The 24,794-nt window shown below is 36.4% G+C and overlaps 1 protein-coding gene across 2 annotated transcripts in view; it reads left to right on the top strand.

Annotated features, from left to right (window-relative positions):
- Window positions 1-24,794, top strand: part of COG5 (component of oligomeric golgi complex 5) — a 180,859-nt gene that overhangs the window by 122,311 nt on the left and 33,754 nt on the right. For both annotated transcript variants that reach the window (XM_072032652.1, XM_072032653.1), the window contains 4 exons: window positions 10,819-10,900; window positions 13,232-13,436; window positions 14,483-14,644; window positions 16,527-16,626. In XM_072032652.1, the coding sequence (XP_071888753.1) occupies window positions 10,819-10,900; window positions 13,232-13,436; window positions 14,483-14,644; window positions 16,527-16,626 (549 nt within the window). The remainder of the gene's footprint in view (window positions 1-10,818; window positions 10,901-13,231; window positions 13,437-14,482; window positions 14,645-16,526; window positions 16,627-24,794) is intronic.

The following is a 24,794-nucleotide window of genomic DNA, read 5'->3' as shown; positions in this document are numbered from 1 at the left end:
ATAGCCTGCATTTTCTCTGTTATGATCTCAAACATGTGCTTTCTGGCCTTCTAATTACCTGTTACCATAATGATATTTAGTAGTGTTGTAGCATGTTGTATCCAAAAATTAGTTTTAAACACTAATTAATTAAAGGATTCACAAAATCTATTTAAAATAAATGAGCAACAACTACTACAACAGAAAACACTAAAAACCAACCAAACAAAAACACACACACACAAAAAAAACAACACAAAACCACTGAAATTCAAAAATCTGACAGATGGAGAAACTGAGGCATAGAACTTCATAAATTTATAAATACTGAGGTTCAGCAGCAGGGCAATGACAACACCCACAGCTTTTCTACACTGTGGTTTCTCTCATTAGTAACAGAATTCACTTCCAAATTTTTTCACCATTAAATACAGACAAGATTTAAATGACATACCATGATAATCATGTAAGCCTTCCCTTTGCACATCTGGATTTTCATATTTGTCCTCTGCCACAATATTAAATGTATGTGAAGGAATTCACGTCCCTTTTGAGAAGAAGTCATGCACTCAGTGTACATTGTTACATTTCATACTTGTAATGAAATATAGATTTGTTACCAATCTGTAAGTATACAAATTACAATTTTAATTCCTCCAAAAGATCTAGACATATTTAAATGAGAAATACTCTTGTTTTAAGACTGAATGGACATTTTTAGTGGCAACTTTTCGTGTCAGGGAGTGTAGTGATAGGACAAGGAGTAATAGTTTTAAACTAAAGAGGGCAGATTTAGATTAGATATCTGGAAGAAATTCTTTACTCTGAGGGTGGTGAGGCCCTGGCACAGGCTGCCCAGAGAAGCTGTGGATGCCCCATCCCTGGAGGTGCTCAAGGCCAGGCTGGATGGGGCTTTGGGCAGCCTGGGCTGGTGGGAGGTGTCCCTGCCCATGGCAGGAGGTTGGAGTGAGATGATCTTTAAGGTTCCTTCCAACCCAAACCATTCTGTGATTAATGACTAGATTTAAGTTCATGAGTGAAGCTAAGAAAATTAAGAATTCATAAATTATAATTTATGGTTTTGTGGGAAAACAAATACAGGTTTAATTATGCATTTTTTTAAAGGTGGGATAATTTTTTCATTATCTTGAGGGAAACATTAGAATTACAAACATGACTTAAATAATATGAAATTGATATTTTTATTCACCTAGTGACTGGCTACTTACATCACTTCTTTCAATTGCTTAATTCACCTTCAAAGAGCTAATAGGTTACTCCAGTTTACTCTGCTTTATTTCGCTCTTGCGATGTGTAGTGACTAATCCTGTTTCAGCTATTTTAATATCTAAACCACAATTGACTTCAGCGTAAGTCACAGCAGAGCACATCATTCTGTGACAGCCAGTTTCCTAATTAGAGATAAGAATCCCTCTAAGCCCCTTGTAGAAGTGTTGAAAATGATCTCTGATCCTTATCTATTTTGGGTCCTTCACTCCTACATAGGCATCAGTGAACAGTTCTTCAAAGTGAGAAACAACCTTAAATGCAGCAAATGATTATTTGGGGGCGGCCGGGGGTGGTTGGGTTGGTCAATAGAAAGGGTGAGCTGGGTTCTGTGCTCCCAAGGGAAGGGAGGCAGGGAAGAAGTCATGTCTGCGAGAGGGCAGAGCTGCCTTTGATCTCCTTTGGTCTGCTGATGTCCGCATTTGTTAACAGCTTGGAAGCCTGCAAAATCTGTCATTTACGTAAGCCTCTGGGTACAAGAGTGAGCTGAGAGTTATAGGGAGTGTTATTATGTACTTTGTGGAGGGCTCTTATCATTGCCTCTCCTGATGAACGTTTGGTGAGTAAGCAGGCTATTTTCTTGAGTTGTCAACGCTGGCAGTGTGAGGTGTTAACGATACAGAAGGGAATGTCCTCATGATTACATAAGATAAAGAAAATAAATTGAAAATATAAATGTTTATTTCCCAAAGTGTACTTAACATTTCACCTTCTTACATCTCCTCCCCTGTCAAACTTGTTAAAAATGTTGCTGCTTTGAAGTTATTCACATCTAACATCATATATTCACATTCAGTTGACCCAATTAAAAATAATCCCAAGTGGAAAAAATGCAAAATAATCTAATTACTGCCTTACATGAATTCATGAAATAATCTTTCCCCTATTATTGAAAGTATTGATCTTTTGTAGAAGCAGATTTGGATTATTTGTTCACTGTTTCTACTGGAGTTTCTGTTTAATATTTAAGCATTAGATCTCCATGAAGTGTGTAGTTAAACACAGGTGAATGAGCAGGTTTGCTATCCCCAACATAGTGAAGATGCTCTTAATTTCAAACCCACAAATTGTTAGGCTGAATTCTGTTGCAAGATTTCCCTAAAATAATAATAATAAAAAAATCTAATTTAAGAGTCTTGATTCTAGTTTTAGATGATCTACATGTCCACAGCTAGCCGTGTTAAAAGTAATTCAGAGCCGGTGTATTGGTTTTCTAGTGCATCTTCTCTAGGACTTTAATCCTGTTTCTCTGCCAGAAATGTGCAGCTATAAAAAGAAGGGATGATGTTGAGGTTGCTTGGCTTGGTAGGTGAGAGTGACCTTTGTTGGTTTTCACTACTTTTGTGTTGGGGTCTGTGCAGATCTCAGTTCGGTGATGACTGAAAATTATTAAGTCGGCTGGATTTCAGTCAGATTGCTATTGGGAAATAAATGCATTTAATGGCAGCGTTGCTTTTCATCATTACTCTTGTCAGTCTTACTTGAACGACTGGAGTTGAATGGGCATGGTAACAAACTACTCCGTCATCCTTGGCTGAGGTACATAATAGTCAAGGTGAAAGCAGAGTTGAGGTGCAGCTGTGCATACTGAATCAGTTCCCTGGACAAAAGGCAGCTGTCGAGTCCCTTGGGTAGTTACTGGCTTTTGGAAACACTAAGTTCATTTACTTCCATATGATACATATCTTGCAAGAGCACGGAAGGATTAATTAATGTTTTTAAGTAGTTTGAAGATACAGCACACTGTTTAAGACCTGAATATTTTTGATTGTTACAAATAAGTTTTTCTAAGGTATCATGTAGGAATTCTAATATTAGAATTGGGAAAATGCAGTCTTTACTTTTTAGTTAAGAACATTATATTAGAAAAAAAAAAAAAGATTTTATTTCTTCTGTCCGATGCATATAAGGAGACCTGGAAGTCTAGAAACTATTGCACCTTGGGTATGAAATGATCAACACAGTGTAATGAAATTCTGTGCCCTGCAGTAAAACAAAAAATCAAGGTCATTTTTAAAGTCATGTTGTCATTTATTGTCATGTGTTCACCTACAGTGGTCTAATGTAGACAACATTAGAAATTCACATGCATATAGAAATTCGTATCTTTTTCAAAATTTAATCTAGACTACCTTGAGAACACAGAAAAGGTTTATTCAAAACATACAAAACACACTGAATTTTTCTGTTTCTTTACTGATTAATTGCACTACTGATGGTTTTTTGTTCGCAGTCTCACATTTGGCAATTTTGTTGCTATAGAAATAGTGCAAATAGATTTTCTTATTTCTGTTCCATAAGATCTTGCTGTACAGAATTGTTAAAGTATTTGCATTGTTGCTTTATCAGTGGAAAAATATTTAGGCTGTCCTTTAAACGTCTTCTGTTTTTAGAGCAATGTTCTCAAGTCCCATATTTCTTTATGGTGGAGCCTTTGATTACAGATAGAAAACACTGTACGTATTAGTATGCAAAGCCTGATTTCAGGAGCCTGCAGCAACTAGCTTCATGGTAATATTCACTATATTGTTTTACACTTCAAAGAGGCTTCACAATAAAGATTTTTTCACACTCTACTCAAAGTATTAAAATTTCTACAGGGAAAAATAAGTTGGAAGCGATTGTCATGAAGTGGGAGCCAGTTTAGAATCAGTGGGTCAGATTTATTATTTGAATGTTAGAATAGCTATTTGAGACAAACACAAATATGATAATTCACAGATGGGAAATTATACTCATTAAGTTCTAAATTTACAGTGTGGAGGAAACAGAGATGTTTGTAAAAATAAATATATGTCTTTTCAGCATCTTCTTGTATTCTTGTCTAATACTGAATAAGGGGATGCTTTCATTCTCATTCCTTGAATTTAGATTTAATGTCAGATGCCAAGCAGTTATATTAAGAACAGAGCTCAAGAGATTTCATTTCTGTAATAGCAAAGTTAATTAGAAGCTTGGTATGTTTTTAAAAAATGAAGTAAGCTGTTCTGTTTTTATGTTTGAACAATTTTTAAGTCAGTTTTCCAGGCTGCAACATTAATATTATTGTAGAGTAATACTGGATGCAGATCTTCAAATATCATTGCTCTGATGGTACTGGTACTCAGCTCACTATTGTTCAGTGGTTTATTAACTTACTAGTAGCTATTAGTGGAAAATGGGTTATAGTTTTTGAACTGTGAAATCAAGTCACTTCCATGTGAGTAAGTGGGAAGGGAGTTTTAGCACTTTGATTTTGTCAGCCTGTATTTTTTCCACCAAAGATAATCTTGTAATCCTGTAAACAAGGAACATTAATCTAAATTTCAAATCTATACAGCTGAGTAATAATGTCACTTTGCACTATTAACTGGACTGCAGACATGCTATAATGCAATGCATTGAAGGTATAAAGACTTCTGAAAAAAGGGATTTTTAATGTGCCAGTATATGCATGTATTTTTCCTGTTCATTTCATACCAATATATGAATACTTAGCACCAGTCATTGCATAGTGGATAATTGAGTTTGCAGTCTCTCACAGTTGCACTGCATGCTGTAACAGCCTTCTTTTTGAAGCTTTGAGACTCAGCTTTTTGTGAACATAGGGTTATTGACATGTGGCTTAAATCTCTGCCCGAGAGGCAACGGGGCTGCTTTTAATTTGGCATCTACTAAATATAGACCATTTCTATGCTAGACTATCAAAAGTTAAACTTTAGCCATTAGAATATTAAATTTTCACACTTATTCATGCTTATATTATTGGAGACAGATTCCATTTTATTTCTTTACGGTAGAAAGATTTACTTAAGAAACCATTATCTTAAAATATGCTTTGTACAGAAATTGCTCAATATTATTGTCTGCGCAAAGTATTGGCAACAGTAGCTTCATATTAACAGTTGAAACTAATTGTACAAGGAGAACACTTTTTTTTTTACTGATTGTTGATTATGGCCCTGGTTCAGCAAAGCACTTAAGGACATTCTTAATTTCACATAAATAAGAAACACAATGGAAGTCTAACAGGCTGCCTTGCATGTATTATTCTAATAAGGGTAAACTTTGTTGAATTACAGCTTACACTAATGATTTTTGTCCAGTTCATGTAGTGAGCCCTACTGCTGAGAAAATTCATTGCCATTTGTGGTCTAGCCTGATGGACATATTTTGTCTGATTTATGTGTGTAATTTCCATAAGCAAGTAATTCCTATGTGAACAGTGTGTGTGACTGAATACATAATTTTTAAACAGTATGAAAAATGGAAAAATTGTACTGGATGGGTCAGACTGGAATCTGATGCATTTTTCTATTTTACTCTGTACAGATGCAAGTGGATTTCCTAGGAATAACATTTTCAAAAGTAGCTCGTGTTTATAGTTCGTATGTTTTTCAAAAAGCATCTTAATTTCCCTGGTTCTGGCCAGCTGTGCAGTAGGTCAGAATGGCAGAGGGTTGCTCTGGTTGATGTTAATGGGCAGTTCAGTTTATTTCTGACGACAGAGAATCGGCAAGAGGAAGACAGACCTAAACTGCCTTAAACTACGCACAGACGTACATAGAGGCTACTAAATTGAGTAGCCTCAGCTGCATCACTTCTGGAGAACGTAGTGGTCACTGGGCACAGCAAGAGCAGTAACAATTTTTTTGATTCCCAGCATGAGTTGGTAGATAATTAGTTTATGTAAGTGCAGTTTAGATATAGGAGCATTTTCACAGTACATTTCTATGAAAAAAAATAGCCAGTTCTGTGGCTGATCTTAACTTCCCAACCCTTTTGCAATGGTGCAAACTCTGATTTCCGTGCAGATTCTCTCTACTGTGAGATCAAAATAAAGGATCCGATTTGGGGGAAAAATCCTGTTTTGCCATTGTAGTTCTACCGTTTGTTGAAATTAATGTTCATAGATCTCATTCAGTTGTATTCGCTAGAGGGCAAATATGTGTATGTCAACCTGAATCTCGCCTGTCTTGAGTTTTAGATACCATCAGTTACAAGTAAGGCTCTTTTGTTGAAGAAGGAAGGTATTGCATGAAAAGAGGATACAGGATTATATTATATGCTAAGGTGTAATAACTTCCTTCAGAAAGACTTCAAATTATTTATTTTTTGGTGTATACTATGCAATGTACACCTGAAACAGTTTTGCCCCATGTAACTGTAATGTTGGACTTTCTGGCTAGACCTCAACTTCCAAAGCTTTGTGTGTTTTCTGCCTTATCAAACATTTCTGCTGTTGGGGGTGGAATATGAGGGAATAGTGACCTTTTTCCAGTGTTGGTTATGGAATAGGAAGCTGGTGGAAGATGATTGCCACAGAGCTGCAAAGATAATCGGATGCAGTTCATTACTCATCTTGTCAGCTGCTCCTGCTACAAGGGATTGTATCACAAGATGTTAATCTGCTTGTGACTAGATTTTAAAGCAAGCATTTTTGTTGGGGGTGTGTGTGTCTGTAACTTCTTTCAGTTTCATATAGTTTTCAGAAGCAAGAGAAACGGAAAATCCCCAGTTTAAGGTCTCAGAATGTTACTTGATAAAAATATTAGCACATCATTTTTAGTTCTGCTACAAAAATATGATGGTACGCTGCAAAAAGCTGTTTAATTGCAGAAGCAGTTCTTTTTAAGCTAGTGATGAGGTTGTGTGTTTACTGAATAGTGGAAGTTAGTCTGCTAGGCGCCAAGTATAGACACAAGACAGAGATGAATCAAAAAGAATCCTTTTTACATAATAGATGACTAATTTAAGTATATCCAATGTTCCCATACGTTGTCTACCAGTGAGGACATTTGGTATAAGTATAGTGTAGTAGAGGATCAGGTCCCTTGCTTACATACTACAGAAGTACAGATGACAAGAATGCAATTTCAGGTAGATTGCAGCTTCTCAAAGTGAAAAGCCCAGAAGAGCTGTTCCTTTCTGATTCCGTTGGGACATTGCTCACAGTGCTGTATGAAGCAGAGGGGAAGACTTATAAACTTACCATTACGATGAGTCAATAGATGTGCTGTGTACATTTCAGGCAAGCAGTGCTGCCCTTTACTCTTCCACCTTTATTCCATCAATTTTTTTAAGTCCTTGAAGTTGTCCAGTCCAAGGAGAGGGAAATTCCTTCAATTTCTCTGCTAAGCTGGGGAAAAACACTCCGTTTGCTACTCTTTTTTTGTGTGTCCTTTTCTAATATTGATTATTAACAAATGGGATTGCACATTATATTTGTAATAGTTAAATTATAACTTCCATTGTGACCTACAGCACAGAAGTAATCTCTGTTAGAATACTTTCTTTAAGAAATAAGCAGCCAGGTACCTAAAAGTATTTAAGAAAATAATATATTGAGGTGATGTTTAAGCAAAGAAATTACAGGTTTAAACAAAATAAATAAATGGTTTCTGGCTGCTCATGGTTGCATATGGCACTCTTTACTCCAGCAGGAATATCTAATGCTTTGCTGTGTTCCAATTTCGGTAACTACAGTCCACCCACTTAAATACCCCCTGGTGTTTGCGTAGGCAACAGTGTTTTCTAGTTCCTGCCACAAACTTTTATGTGGTCTTTTGTGTACTACATTTCACCACCAGCTGTATTTCACCTCCAGAGTGACTGCATCTCAGCACTGGACAAAGTGAAACATCCTACATCACATCACAGAAGCAACCAGCAGGAACTCCCTAGATAATGTTTTCAGTTGTTCCAAAACTGTGACATTAATCATTTTTTTTCCCTAAACATTTTTGACTGCGTAGTCAATCAGTATAAAATGGTTGAATTTTCCATGTACTTTTCCCCTCTGTTTCTCCTTCTACAAATTACAGTTGGATAGCCAAGCCATAAGGGCCTAGATCGTTATGAATTTCTGTGTAAATGAATACCATTTGCCTGGGTCAGAAGAAACAAGCTAATGGGCAGAGGTTTAATTGCTACAGCTGTGTCTGCTATGCATGTGTTTATATGAGTACATAGGTATATATGTCCGAGTTTGTACTTACGTATGGTTATGTACAAATGTTACATATTTTCACAAAAAAAAAAATGAAATGTCAGGTTTATATTGCTCTTACTTGTCACAGTGCTGAATCACAAGACAGAAATGTGGAGGGATTGCAAGCAAGTTTGCATTCAAGACCATTTAATCATTGTATTTTCTGCTGAGACTATGACAGAGGTGTAGATGGTGATTACATTAATGAAAGAAAGTTGTTTGAAGGTGCTCTATAAGTCTTTTTCTGCATCCATTAGATTATTTTGAAATTGAATTGAGTTACTATGCTGAACAGGCAAACGATGTTCCAGGTTGGTATAGAGAATATGAAAGCTAATTACTTTACTTCATAGTTTATGTGAAAGGCCATTTGTTTTATACTAATTTTCGTATTTCAAATGTGAAACTGTGAAATGAAGAGCTGAATGATTTCACAGTTATGCTATAGTAATAAATTTACCCCAAAAAAGACTTTTCATGCAGTATACCTTCTGAATCACTGTCTAAAATTATCATTTTATTTTTCCCATATATGAAAATCAACTACAATTTTACAGAAAATACAAACATAGCTATAAGATGGGGTTACTTTGGTTTCTAAATCCATAGGTGTCCTCAAGCAGTCACAAATGAGATCCCATCATTCCTGTTGATTTTAGTTTTCTATGTTAATTCTCATACATTTTACGGGTGTGACACCCTGTCCCTCTGGTTACCCAACAAGATAAAAGATGTTCTCTCTTTCTTCTGACCCACAGATTTTATCATTCTTTGGATATCTTTAGAGATAAAGGATACAGTTGGATGAATTCTGTGTCTAATCTCAGAATTTGTGAAAGCATTCTGACTGATAATATGATAAAAAAAAAAAGTGTACATTTGACAGATGTGCAGGCTTTATATCAATTATTTAAGATAATAGTTTTTGAATTGAAAACTTGAGCTTGAACTTGCAATCTTTCAATGACAGATTTTCAGATTCAATGCCTGTTCCCTGTTAGTGCAGGGCATTTTAAATACCCTCATTGCTTTCTATGTTAGTGCCTATGCAAGTGAATAGAGTGCTTTCTTTATAACGTTGTCATGTTAAGTAATTCATTTTGGACTAGCTAGACTTTTATATTTGAAAGAGCTTATGTTGTTAAGAAGAACTAATGTTTAGTTTAGTTTTATTGTTTTTCCATTTTTCTCATAGCGAAGTCATTGGCAGCACCAAAAGGAAAACTGAGAAAATGCACTGACTGCATCCTCTTTGACAGTGATTTCAGTCTTGAGTCCTTTGCTTAAACTCATCTTTATCTGTGAATATTGTGCTTTGGTTTAAAAACTATGGTGTTTCAGATTGAGTTGGGATAGAATCATAGAATCATTCAGGTTGGAAAAGACCTCTAAGATCATCAAGTCCAACCATAATAGAAACAGCCAAGTGCCAACCTGAAATCTGTGTAATTGCTGACATCCGTAAGCGTTGCTGAGTATTTTGCTTTTCATTTATGGGTGTTTTACTGAAAACTTTTTGCTGATAATCCTTAGTATCCTTAGCATCCTTAGTGATTTGGTCAAATTGCTTAATTTATACAGTAGGGTCAATATATTGCATATATATACCATGCAATCAAGAAAAACATTCTGAGCTTTCCCATCCAGGGAGGTGCTCAAGGCCGGGCTGGATGGGGCTTTGGGCAACTTCATTCAGTGGGAGGTGTCCCTGCCCACGGCAGGGTGGGCTTCAAGGACCCTTCCAACCCAACCCATGCTGTGATTCTGTGACTGTAAAACACTGGATGGCCTCCCAGGTGTCTAACAGGTGAGCAGGATAGGTTACCCACCATCGGGTCTTGCAGTTTTTTCCACCTCAAGCATACAGACAGGAAGAGAGCAAAAGAGAGGAAGCAAGATCATGTTTTAATGGTTGGTTTGAGCTTTGAGTGCAAGATGTTCAGAGGATTAACTAATCAGCCTGCTGTTTCATGTATGTCTTTTTTGCAAGAGTACACTACCTTGTTTCCACTTCTGGCAGCAAGCCTTGTTGACACAAGGTGGTGAGGAGTCAACTGTGAGGTTCACCGTATTTCCTTGTTTTGCGTGGGTTTTGAAGCTGGAAATTCTTTTGCAGTTCTGTGTGAAACAGAGCAGCATGGACTGGTTCTGGTCCCTGCTCAGTGTCTATAAGCATGTTGTACTGCCAGTAACATAATTGCTGTGATTTAGCCAACAAGAGAACTCCCACTGAATGAGAAGGTCATTGCAATACAAAGAGATTTTCTAACATGATTTCTAAAGTATACTACATGTATTTCTTTCTACACTCATACCTCACTCCAAAATGTCTATGCATTTCCTGTGGGAGCATTTCGCTCAGATATGAGGGAAAAGATGCCATTTGAGAGATGACTGAAGCTTTTATTTTTGTTTTTCCAAGTATTTTTTCTAGCTTTAAACTCGAGGAAAACTTCTCAGACTTCATTAGTTTTCGTTCTCAATGGTGGTAGAAGGGCTGTGATAGAAACATTTGCAATGTTTAAGATTATTTGAAAAGGTTTGGCTTTAAAACTTTCTTTTCTTTTCTCCCTTGCTATCAGGATGGCCAGTCTGATATTTTGTACAAATTCTGGACTGCAGTAACTCAGACTCTCTCCTCGCAGTTTCAGTCAGCAACAGACTGTAAGTATTTGGTATAAATGATTTGTAATGTGTTTTGTAGATATTTTGAATCTCTCATTTCTATAAACTATTTGTGAATCATCTTCTCTACTAAAACTATATGAGTGGTTCACTCAGTGCTTGGTCTGTGAATTTAAATTTTTTATGGTTTTATAACCAAACAGGATGGTCTTCCTAAACTGTGATCAGGTTTTCAGAAAAAAGAAAAAAAAAGTTTTCTGTTTAATTAATTAGTAGTAATTAATATATATATATATATATATGTTTTTGGAACTGCACGTGTAAGTAAAAAGATTTGGAATGGTACATTATTCTTTCCAAAGTGGATGGGTTGGACAAAATTGTAAGTAGTAATTTGATTTTAAAAAGCAGTTCATACACACTTCTGTTAATGAACGCTCATCTGTATTAGTCTGTTTTTAGCCACTTTTTGATACCTTATAAACAGGAGCTGAGTTTTGTTAAAATTCTGTCTTGTCTAGATAAATGGTTAGTGTTCTCATTATACACAATATTCAGCGCATGGGTAGTAAATAACTAGCAGATGCAACCAGGCAATATTAAATAAAAATCATGTTATAAACATAAAACTGTTGTCATATTAATGCAGCATGCAGCTGGGTCATAAAACCAGATGAGCTCAGTGCTTTCAGAAATACATCTTTCATGTTTGTATACAGAGTATAAAGTTAATCTTTTGCATGTACAAAAGACATAAGGTTTGCATTTATCTTTGTGATCTCAGCTACTGCATTGGCCCTTCAAAATTTCGTCTTGCCCCGCTATAAGGCAGCAGTATAATTTTGAGGAAGTAGCTGTTTGATTCATTTTCAGTGGTTGCTAAGTAACTAGATGATCCCAAAAGAAAATATATTCGTCTTGTGTTAAAACATATTAATTTTACTGTTTGCCTTAGGCATACTTTAACAGCAGTATGTACATACCAGGGATCTCATGTTCACACAGAACATGTGCTAACTGTTTTCAGCACAAGGTTTTAAGACTGTAAAATTGTGACATCAGTTAATGGGATCAATCAACATCTCAGAAATAAGGTAACTCTTACATTTTGTCAGCAGTACCTTGACAGCTATTCAAAAATATTTTATTACTTGTGATTTTTAATGATTTTTCATATCAACGTTTGGAGAGAACATTTGGATTTTTAAACTGAGTGCTGTTTTTTCTTTGCTACATCTGATTTTTGGGGAAACTACTTACAGCAAGTAGACTTTTTTTTTTTTTTTAAATAGCACATCTATATAAAAATGTTCCTTTTAACATGTAAATTTTAAGTGATTGAATTCACTGACATGAGTCATCGACCTTGAGATCTTATAGATTAGAGGAAGATCAATATCAGAAAAATAGAATGAAAATATGAATTCATGCCAGTTTACAGGGCATGCTAATAGATGATTATCTGCTTTTGTGAGGCTGGGACAGCTTTATAAACATCATTTTGTGACCTAAAATAACTCTACATATGATAATAAATGTGAACCTTCCAGTATTCAAGATAAGAATATATTTTGAAAGGACAAGTTGACAAGCTGGGTAAAATGGGGCAGAGGTCCAGAACCTGGAAAACGTATGAATGAATGGAACAGTGTTAATCTCCAAATGTAACAGGGAAATCCATAAAGTATGAGTGATGTTAGATCAAGATTAACATCAGTCTCAACAACAGTTGAACATTTGTTTCATTTCCTGTTGCTTTCAGCAATCCTTTCGAGGCTGAAGATAACACTGATTTTTCTGCTGGCTTTGTCATTCTTTATTTGACAAGCTTAGGAATTACATTTTAGGTACCTTATTTTAAGAGGTGTATGTAAAAGCATGTGCTTCCACCATCACAGTTTGTAGAGCTGGGCTCCTAGGCATTGTCTTTGTCTCTTCTGAGTATCTTGAAAGTTGCACGGCAGCACATTTCTTCCGCTGCCAAGCTGTTGTTAGAAAAGCTTTATTTAGTGAGTTCTAATCACACTTTGGACTTAAATGAATAATAATACTAATAATTAAGTTTGTTACCAACCATTTCATGACCATAATTAGTATATTTAATACACAAAATAAGTTTTCCATGTCCAGTCTTTGAACTATGGAGTTTTATTACTGGAGCTTTAGATACATATCATTATCAACTGCATTTAATGTGATAGCTCATACTACTCTGAAATTAATTATAAGTATTACATTAGTAGTATTAGAGAGAATGATATTACGTATTATTCATTGACTTAAATGCATGGATACAGGTTATTCATATAAATCAAATAAATTAGTTTGAACTTGTTAATGTGCATTACTAATTACTGCTTTATTTTGCAGCCTCTATGTTTTTGAAACAAGCTTTTGAAGGAGAATACCCTAAATTACTGAGGCTTTATAATGATTTGTGGAAGCGACTGCAACAATACAGTCAGAATATCCAGAGGAATTTTAACACAAGTGGAAGTACTGATCTCTTTGCTGAACTGCAACAAATGGAAGAAGATACACAGGACATATTCATGCAAAAAAAACAAGACTATGAGTATGTATTATGAACTCTAATGCAGTACAATGTGAAGCTTGGCATCCTGCAAGAAAACAGAGTATTTTTAAAAGCTTGGTGTTAATCAACTTGTCATAGCAGGAACATTTTAAAGGCTTTTTTTGGCCTCTTGTGTTTATTGTTTTGATACTATTTTGGAGCTGTGGGATTTTCATTAGATTACGTAATTAGCAGTGTTGGATTGTCTTGTCTTTCACAAAGTGCTTAGTAATATTATCTTGAAACCAGGGTTTTTTTTGTTTCTTTGGGAAATGAAAAATAGGGATTGTCAAAATTCAGTTTTATATATATTGATATTGCTATAAGCTACTAACAGGAGCTTTCTTTTAATGATACCACAATCACTGGAATGTGACATATGTTCTGTTTGTTATGACTCACTATCTATATGTTTATATACCATTAGGAAAACATGTTGTGAGTGGTAGATACCAGAAAGATCAAACTGAAACAGGCTTATCAAGTCTATTAGGCAAAGGAAAAAGTTCGTCAAACTTTTCTGACAATGAGGAAAAATATTTGAGAAAACTACTACTTTATCACGTACACCAATGCAAATACTAAGAACTGGAACTTGGTAATTTTAAGATAGGTCTTTCTATCTGAACCTTTTTATAAACATACATATACCAGGAGAGATTTTTTGTATTTTTTAAAGTATACCAGTGATCACAAGTTATCTTGTAATGAAACACTGGAATACAAAAATGTCTTTGATTGCAATTGTTATTCTGTTGATGTTTTTACAACTGTTTGTCTTGAGAACATCTTGGATTAGGGATTCCACATAGGTCTTTCTGAAAGGGCTACAAACTCTATTGCACTACACAGAATAGCTGCCTGACCAGTTACACTATTCAAGTGAAAAGCAAGCTATTCAGTATTCAAATATTTTCAAGTATATGAATGTATTTAGAGAGTACAAAAAGAAATGTTGGATATTGCAAAGTTTGTATGGTCTGGAAAGATCTGATGCTATTGTGTATTTGAATTTTGAATGTAATAATTTTGTCTTATAACCACAGCCCAGAAAAGGCCTTGAAAGATTCACTGCAACAATATGAAGCTGCTTATTTGTCAAAATCTTTATCTCGACTCTTTGATCCCATCAATCTTGTCTTCCCTCCTGGAGGTCGGAATCCTCCTTCTTCTGATGAGCTTGACAGCATCATTAAAACTATAGCCAGGTATGCACATATAATGCATTGCAAAATGTAATCTTCAACGTATTTTTTCTTGTATATTACGATTTCAGAAATGAGATTTTGTTAGCAGTAAAAGGTTGATTACTCTTTAATTTTAAAACTGATTAGCATAAAAATTAAGTCAGGGTTTATCTTCTGTATTTTGTTGTTCTGGAACAACTGTAATATTCACTCAAGTTTTACTGTTCAAGCTTATAAAATATGAGGAAGAGAAATTTTAAACCTATTGCCAATATCTGATATCTTAATTATTCTGACTATGTCAACAGTAAAATGATGCTTACTTGGCTGCAAATGATAATCTTTGATGTAAATCATCTCTTAGAATGAAACAGCAAGATATTAGTTGAAGACAATTATGCCATGCGGAATTTATAAAATGAGATGCTTGAATTACCAATGTATATTTACACTCATAAAGTTTTGGCTAGTCTGTTTAGTACAGCCTGGAAATGATGGGCAGTATTCACACTGTGAATGTGTGTGAGTATATTTGGGTAAAATTAAATGCTGACACTGAACTTGTGGCTGGGAGTTACGAGTGCTCAGAAGGTGCCTGTCTGTGTGGCTGCTGATGTTGTTTTCCTCCTTGCAGAGGAAAAGGGAAAAAAACATTCAGCTCTGGGACACACAGCATAAGAAAGATGTAGGCCTGTTAGAAAGAGTCCAGAGGACAGCCACAAAGATGATCTGAGGGCTGGAGCACCTCTCCGATGAAGAATGGCTGAGAAAATTTGGGTTATTTAGTGTAGAGAAGAGATGGCTCTGGGGAGACCTTATTGTGGCCTTCCAATACTTAAAAGGGGCCTATAGGAAAGATGGCAAAGGGCTCTAACAGGACAAAGGACAGGACAAAGGGTAATTGTTTTAAACTAAAAAGGGTAGGTTTAGATTAGGAATAAGGAAGAAATTCTGTAGTCTTGAGGGTAGTGAGGCCCTGGCACAGGCAGCCCAGAGAAGCTGTGGCTGCCCCATCCCTGGAGGTGTCCAAGGCCAGGCTGGATGGGGCTTTGGGCAGCCTGGGCTGGTGGGAGGTGTCCCTGCCCATGGCAGGGGTTGGAACTGGGTGGTCTTTAAGGTCCCTTCCAACCCAAATCATTATATAAGTCTATGACATGAAAATTAGTAAGCTTCAGCTGAATTTTCCAAAGTGACCTCTTAGATAATGATGTTGGGGGCCCTGCAGGACTCTCAGAGAAGGATATTCCTCGTTTCTCTCCAGTTCTTGGGAGAGACTAATCTCATCACTAGCAGCACTGTGGTCCCTTGGGATGGTCCTTGTGCTTGTCTGCATTCTCAGTAGAGCATTCATGAATGCAGCCCCAGCTGAAGGAGATCCGTGGAGTTCCACGTATGAGCAATACTGCAAGAGATTTAGAAGTATTTTCCTTCTTCCATTTGTTCCCTGTCATTCCTTTGGGGCCTTTGTTACTACATAGTATTGCCTAAAACACAGCTTATTAGTTGTGTCAAGCTCAGGCATCCCCTGGGTATTTCTGCACAGCTCATGTAATTCCAGATTTGAATGACTATGTATTCACCTGTAATGTTTGAAGGCTGCTGCCAAAGCTTGAATGTAGTTAATTGCAGTCAATATTTTTGAATGGCTTACTAATAGCGATTTCATACTGAAGTGTCATTCCTAAACTTTGCTCATTTTTACCAGAATAGGAACACTCTGAACATAAAATTCCCAAATGACTTGTTAAATTGTAAACTGAATTACAGTGCTTAGAAAGACTTGGTTATGTGTTACTCTCTCTAAATTGACATGCCACATAAGTAAGTATTAATAGTTAATTTCTTATCAATTAAATACATCACTGCTAAGGTGTTAATTAAGATTTGTAATCTTTGCTTCCAGTGAGCTAAATGTGGCTGCTGTTGATCCAGACCTCAGTTTAGCTGTTTCAAAAAACGTGGCAAAGACCATTCAGCTCTATGGTGTAAAATCTGAACAGCTTGTAAGTAATTTCAAATTTCTAAAAAATTCTGTCTTTCTATGTAAAATGTTCACTTTTTTTGTAGATTTACAACAGAACAGTATTGCAACCTAGAGAGACAAAACCTTTGAATTAGCTTTACACTTGGAAATCTTTTCAGTTAAATTCTGCTTTCACATAAACAGTATATTGATAGCAATACAATTTGTGTGGATAACTCCAAATTGCCATGTTAGTTAAAAAACAAAGTCTAGTTGTTTTTAAGTAAAATCAAGACAGTTCAATCCATTTTAATATTTACTACCATTGGATAGCCCATTGGTTACATGATATATGGTCTTTATGGCATTAGAATCTACTTGCAACAGGCATTTTTTGTGTATATTTATCATTTGCCATATATTTACTTGACCTTTGATTTCTTTGCACTTCTCAAATGCTTCCAGTCATTCACCATGCACTGTTATTTAATGTTAAATTGAACAGAGGAAGGGGGAAGGATTCCCAAGAAGCCAATGGGTAGTACAATGAATATCATAATTTTTAACATCAACTATTTTCTAGTGATGTCTGTTGCTAAAATGTTAATGCTTTTATTATGGAAAGATTAAAATTGCTTTGTTGCAATATGGAGACCCTCAAGAAATTGCTAACCACTTGTATTTGTGAACAAGATTTTCTCTTAAACAACGTTAATTCTGAAAACAAAATCAGACTCTGGTGACATTCCTTTACTATATGGCTCATTCAAAGACAGAGGGAATCACTAACATTTTTTTTTCAACAGTTGTCTACAAAACATTGCAGTTGTTAGGTTAGTATGGATTCTGTTTAACTTTTAGACACCTGCTGTCACTGAATAGCTTTCAAAATGTGAAATTCAATAGCAAATTCTTTGTTTAACACATCTGTTGGATGAATTGTGTTGGAAGAGATCAAATCATGGTGTCATAATTTTGGAGTGAAGTTTGCTCAGGTTGGCAGGAGTCATCATGAAAAAAAAAAGGGGGGAAAAAGAAACTTGCATCTCTATTTATCTTGGAGTGTAGAGTCAAATAGTGGCATATGTATCAGCTGTAACTGTAAAAGCACCAGGGTCTATTGTGCTCAGCACCTCTGTTAGAGTTTGAATCTGGCCAATGGCTTGTTCAAGAGCATATATAATTTTGTGATCAGCCAGCTGGCAAGTTCTCAAGAAGCCCTGAGGAAAAAAGAAAAAGATATGTAGAAATAATCTGATGAATACATGACTTGTGGCCTTGTGTTAGTTGACTAACTAAAATAATGTAAAACTAAACGAGTTAAGAGGGAATCTAAACCCTTGAACTATACAAACTAGTGAAAATGAAACTTTGAAAAATCAAGAGACAGGATTAGTCAAATTGGCAGAGTGAACATCAGTGTACTTCAAGAATATGCCTACAAATTGTAAAACAATACAAATTGTTTATTGTAAAGCAATTTTAAAATTTAATTTAATTTTTTAATTTTTTTTTCTTTTCATACTGATACACATGTTGAAAAATTAAAACTGGAAAGATTCAACACAATTGTCAAGGCATAGCTGTATAGTGTCATCTTTAAAGTGCTAAAATACATGTATCTTGCTTAGCCTCCAGCTGCCTTTCCAGAAGAGCACGGCTGTCTCACATCTTGTGTCATGCTTGCCAGCCCTGTGCATACAGCTTAGAATTTCTTAATGTTTTTTTGGTTGATGTTGGGTTTTTATTTTTTCAGTTCAGTAGATGAAATAACAATTTCACACACACACACACAAAAAAAATAATAATAAAAAAAATATTTTACTAAGATTTAGACAGGAAAAATAACAAGAAAAATATTTTTCAAGATCCAAGATGTTAACTTTGGGTAAAAGCAGCATATAGCAGTCTGTACATACAGAATTAAAGCAAAAACAAGAAAAAATGGCCTTTTCCAATGAATCCCAAATATTTGTTCCTATTGCTTGTGACTTTGTATGCTGCTGGCTTTTGGTTTTCCTATTTACCAATGCCAGGAACTAGCAGTTGCTGTGCCTCAAACCTATTCTTGTATTAACCAGTTCAAATGATTACAAAGAAGATATAAATAACCACTTGTGAGCAGTAGGTAGATTTATTCTGCTGCTGGGTGAATCTTTAGCTTCACTAGTCCCTTGTTGATGCTTGGTGTGGTTGGTATATGCCATGAGGTGTTCAGAATTACTGTCCTAGTTTCACTCAGTGTAACTGCAGATGTTCTTAACTATGCAGAGTTTGAAGGAATAATTATACCTTGCATTAATTAAAAATATATTTCTGTTAAATTAAGACAATAACCTTTTAACCTCACCACCCATCCTGTTTTTTATTAGGTGATGCTGAGGAAGAGCACTTGGTATTGCTATTTTGTCCCTTCTTATTCATGTTTTCCTAAATCACACAGCCCAGGCATCCTTACAATGATTACAGACATCGTGAGATTTTTATTTAGTCACCAATTCTATGTCCTTGTCGTTCCAGATCAGAAAAGAGATTAAAAGTCTGATCTGTTATTTTGGATAAGAGTAAATTTTTTATTTTTTTCCCTGCATTTGTGCATCGTAATACACTCCTTACTTTTTAATGTAACTGCTGCGTACTGAGCTAGATGTTGTTCATTGGCCACTTTTTCATAAAAAGTGAGGGGTCCCAAATTAAAACAACAACAACAAAAACACTATTTTTTTTCTATTTGATTTGAGTTTTCAAGGGGATTCATCTATTTCCATTTACAAGTACCTTAGGTTACCTATCTACCCATCTTGATTGACATGTGTAACACATGGTCATATTTAACTGGCCACATAAGGGAAATTAGCTGTTTCATCAAGTGCTGACAGTACATACAAGGGAGGGGAGAGATTCATGAGAAACTTATAATTGCTTTTCCTGAAAACAAAGAAAAACTTGAGTGTTTTTTGTTTGTTTTGTTTTGTTTGAGAATCCATGCAACTTAACAAAAGATGAGATCTCACAAGTCTGCCTCTTAGGTTTTGACCCATTTATATAATTGATAGTTGAGAAGAGACAGAAAAGAAAGCTTCTGTCTCACCAACGTCTTCATTAATTGCCTTTTTTACATGGCAGCAGTAATTGCAAAGCAGGATCCTCAAGGGCAGTGGCCTCCAACTGTTTTTGGTCAGGCACCTCTACCAGTAAAAATACTTCTACAAGTTAAATACAATGTACTATTGAAATTCTTATATTTTGTTCCTGCACTCCAGTGGCTCATTTTTATAATACTTGTGGTGCACACACCCCACTTGAAGACCACTCACTCTGGGGTGATACTCTGCAGAAATATTCTGTATTCAAGAAGTGAAAAGATTTTGGCTATCTGTTTTTGGAAAAGATACCTCATTGATTTCAGAAATCTTTTCAATGGTTTTAAAATATGAAAATGATAGTCACCTGTTTATTGGAAGTGAGACATAATTGTATTTTCCCAGTTCATTCCCTGTAATTTTATCATTTACTGAGTGAAATTTTGAATGTATTTGATATGTTGTAGTTTTGCTCATAATTAAAAACCTCTTTGTTGCAATTTTGCAGTCACTGTGTTTTGGCTTGACTGTTGGTAGGGATATTTCTCTGACACTTAGAACTGGATGTTTTGCAGAGAGAATTCATGAAAACATTGAGAGCTAAAAGCTCTGAAAGTTTACAAAATTGGTGCTTTTGCCAACAAGCAGAAAAATAAATTGTGAGACCCATTGTCCTTATAGAGATGGAAGAGCCCTCTTGGCCATGTAGTCTGTTCCCTTCCCAGCTCAGGACTAGTCCAAACAGTATTTATTGTCATCTTTTTTTTTTTTTTGTTGTTGCATTCTTTCTGCCTTTTGAGTGATGATTTCAGTTATCGCATATATTGGGAGTGGAAATGTAAGTACTGTATGTTCTTTTGTGCTATTTCTGTTCAGCTTTGCGTGTGGGTGGACTGAAATACACTAACACACCCACCAAGTGCACACAGATGAAACGTGTTGTGCTGTGAACATGACAATGCAGTTGTTTAGAGGAGATGTGATTCTCCTCCTTTTTGAACCTGCAGACCTCTTGCTAATTTCTTTCCTAGAGTTGCAGTCGTCCTGTCAGACTGTCTTTATTAATCACAGCCAGAGACCCACAGCACTCCCTCTGGTCTTGCTGTCCCTGTTGTGGAGGGCGTCTCGCTGCCTCCCACTGGAAGGCCTGACCATCAGAGACTAACGGCCTGGTATCTTTTGAGCAATAAACAAGCCAAGAGTAATTGGCAGAGGCAGGATTGTAAAAATCATGTTGCCCACTTGCTTTTTGGAGCAGGTGGGGGTGGCTACGCTAGCAACTTCTGGAGGATCCAACTGTCTTAAAAATCACTTGTACATTTGGATATGTAACGGTGTTGCTTCATGTCTGCTAACAGTACAGGCAAAGCAAGAACCTACACGATCTTATTACGCCAGGCAGATTTATCCTAGGGTTAGGATAGATAAGGCTAAAATCAGTGGGAGCTGTGATTTCCTGTAATTGGAGAAGGTTCCTAAAAATGGAATATTTGTATTTTATGGAGTAATATTTTTCAGTAAAGTTTGTCTAAAAAAAGGGATCTTTCCAAGAGACGAGAGGCTGCAGGCAGATGACATAATGGAGATCTTTCCCACTGTCAGACTTGTAAGCAATCATAAAGAGGAAGCACTCAAAAGATGGAGAAAGAGAGTGGGTGTAATGAGGGAGGAAGGAAATAGAGAATTTGAATCCTTTTTTTTATTCTCTTAACTAAATGTGGTTGGACTTGTGTCATATATCTTACAAAAGCTGATGAATGAGTCTGTGGGCAGTGCTCTGGGAGAGCTGCTAATCTATCCTTTGCCCACAGCTATTGGTAGAGGCTTGGCTTCTCATCAGGATCTTACCCTGGGCAATGGGTGTGGGATTTTCTGATTATCAGATTTGCCTGGTGTAAAAAAGCTACCTGAATAATTTTCAGCTATATGGGAGAGAGAGCACAGTCCTTCCTGACATTTTGAGGACTTCTTCCCCTGGCCTTCTTAAGAAAATGTAAGATGACACTTGATGCAGTTTATATATTTAAGGATAAAATGCTAAAGATCCAGGAACAGAAGTGAATTTTGAGATTAAAGATTAAAGAGAAGACATGAGTGCTTCAGAAAGTAGAGTCCCCACACCAAAGTTCAAAAAACATTGTCCCATATTTCAAAGGTAACTGCTTAATGTGTTAAGGACCTCTGGTGCTGAACATGCCAAAAGAAAAATGAGAGAGAACTTGGCATTCTGATCTCAAAAACAATGGATAACTGCACACTTGGCACACAAAGAAAATTGTAGGGATTTTTCTGTGGAGAACTAGATATCTAAATTCTGGCTTGTTTTGAGGGAAAAGTCATCATCAGCTGATATATGTGATAGAGTAGAGAGTGGGCAGGGTGTTTCTCACTATCTGGGATCTCAGTAGTATATGGAGATTCGTTTACATTTACATAAGTAAATATCTGAGTTCTGTAATGTTCTATATGGTTTTAGAATGGGCACCAATGGCAGAGTACTGGGGCAATAATACAAGTAGTAATACGGCAGTAGTCAGCCATGTACAAAAAGGTTCTTGTGAAGAACAGGGAAACCTTGAATTAGCTGTATATAATTTTCCAATGCAATGGTGAAACTGGATTTCAGGTGTTGTAAAACAGCTCTGAATATTTACTTGGACTAATATTTAAATGTAAAGGAACTCTGACATAAAAATTACATGATTAAAACTAATACACATTATTTCTAAACTTTGTTCTGAGGGTTTACACTGCAATTAACTGTTACTAAATAGTGTAACTGGAACTGTGTTAGTATAAAGTATATTATCCATCATAATGATGAGTTAATGTGTTTTTGATCACAGGTGTTTTTAGTGCCTTATTGCTTAAGGAAGTAAATACCAAAAAAAAAGCATGAAAAATAGAAAAATGTAACAATTCGTTGTCGTTTCAACCCCTCCTTCAGAGTCAAGTGCTGCTATACCAGTCACTCCCTGCTCGTCTCCGAGGCATCTGAATTTGTTTTTGAAATGTATTTGAGTATGGATGTGTAAAGAAACACATATAACTGTCCTCAGAACAGTAAATGTGAGTAAGTAAATGAGCTTGGTCTCATCTGTTTGAAGGCAAATTTGTATCATTGAGGCTTGTTCTGATTAGTGTTGGCCTCACTTCAAGGATCAGCAAAACATGTCTGTTTTTGCTGCAGAAAGGCTGTGTATTAAATCGCTCCACGCTGCCACTCTGATGTTTATGTTAATGTCTGACTCTGTCACTTGAGAATCCAAGGTCAGCAAAGGCTTCTGACCGACACTCCGAACTTAATTTGCTCTCCTAGCCTTGCTCTTTCTCAGTCCATGACATGGGACGGCCGGTGACATCTATACTGGTGGAGGAAATGTGCCCGGGAACATTCCTGGGCACTGAGGCCAGCTGGCCTCGAGCAGCCTGCCGCGGTGCTGGTGAGGGCTCTGCTTTTCCACAACACGGTGGCTGCCTGCCAGGGCCCTTCTGGGGATAATCTCTGCAGTGTTGCCTCTCTGCAGCCATGGCTGGAGATCATTTGGGAGAGCAGTCATTGGCCCAGGCCAAAATCTTGCTAAGGAGTGTCCCAGCAGTTTAGCAGTGGGGAGGATCATGTGCCAGAGTCCAGGAGCCTTTCCTGGTACTGTTTAATTTATTGCTGTGGATGAAGCCAAGATGTGAATGAGACCGAAAGAGAGCGACATGCAAAATCTGTTCAAGAGGAAGCTTAAAATGCTGACAGATTGAAGTAATTTTTCCTTGCATCTGGAATTCATGCTTTCTTACTTCTGATGTAAATAAACCTCTGAGGCAAAAGTTGGGAGATGCTGATTTATTCTATAGTAACATTTCTGCTCTTAAGATTTTCTTAGAGTGCCAGAACTTCAAAAGATATTCTTTCCTAAACATGTTTTTCTGTCAGTAATGCTTGTCAGCCATCCTTGACTTATTTCAAATAACGTTTGCTTTTTCCACTGGATTTTTAGCCCTTGAAAAGAGCACAGTTGTCTGTGGTGGTGTGGCTGGCTGGCAACTCCACATATTGCTGGCTGGGTGCTAGCAAACTCCTCGATGTTAGGACTTTCTGGTGTTCAGGGGTTCAACACTTTCTTCTGGTAGCCGAATCTTTCTTTGAGCCAGCTCAGATGACACCTCTTTGTATGGCAGTGCAACCAACCCCTTCTGTAATTTAATAGACTATTTTTAGTGAGTGTAATGGATGGATATATAGGCTGAGGAGCATCTATCTGTCTGTCATGTTCAGATATTTTTAGAGCACTGATCTTTGTAATGCTGATCAGAACCAAATGCATTACGTAAGATCAGCATCAATATATATATCATGGAAAGTCAGCTCTGCTGCAGTTGTTCTTATTTTTAGTATTACCCACAAAACTTCTGTGGCTCAGTGCATTATCCTATCATTGTGTTCTATCTCTACACTGTAGGGATCGTTTTAAAGATGAATTTCTCTTCTCTCAGGCCCTTTCTATCACAGGTCTCCTTCCTGAGGCTTCAGATAAGATTGACAGTCAGTGATACTCTTTACAAAGATTTTAATAAATGCCCACTCTCCTTAAGACCGAAACTGAGCCAAACAATTTATCCCTCATCATCCTTCAATCTAGTTTATATTTGAACTTGTAATTTGCAGGTGCAAGATTCCAAATTCTTCTTCACTAGTACCTTCAGCTACTATAGTGTTCTTTAATGCTGCTTCAGCAGCTTAATCTCTTGCTGTTACCTGTAATGATCTTTACAATTTTCCACTTTCAGTGGATATTCAGCCCTAGTATCTCTGGTCCACTAGCTAGCCACTTAGAGTGGGTTGGAATAGATTATTTTGGAGTTTTTTACAGAGGCAGATTGTGAGAAAACAGACTGTGTTCTTCTTACGCCGCTCTAGAAAATTTATTTTTGTCTTTCAGATTTACTGCAAAAAAAGCTGATCCTTTCTTTGGAGTGTGTTTAAAAAATAGTTTGTAATTACTGAGGTTTAAAATAGATGACAACTTTCTGCACATCACTCCCATCGTCATAATTTTTTGTGATTTTGTGGCAGATTAATCTTGATTTTTTTCTTGATTTCTTTCTTTGTGGGTTTATGGTGCATCTGATA

This window comes from Anas platyrhynchos, chromosome 1 (genome assembly GCF_047663525.1).
Source record: "Anas platyrhynchos isolate ZD024472 breed Pekin duck chromosome 1, IASCAAS_PekinDuck_T2T, whole genome shotgun sequence".
In the NCBI taxonomy this organism is placed as follows: Eukaryota; Metazoa; Chordata; class Aves; order Anseriformes; family Anatidae; genus Anas; species Anas platyrhynchos.
The sequence above is the reverse complement of the archived record's forward strand: the minus strand, read 5'-3'. Positions and strand labels throughout refer to the sequence as shown.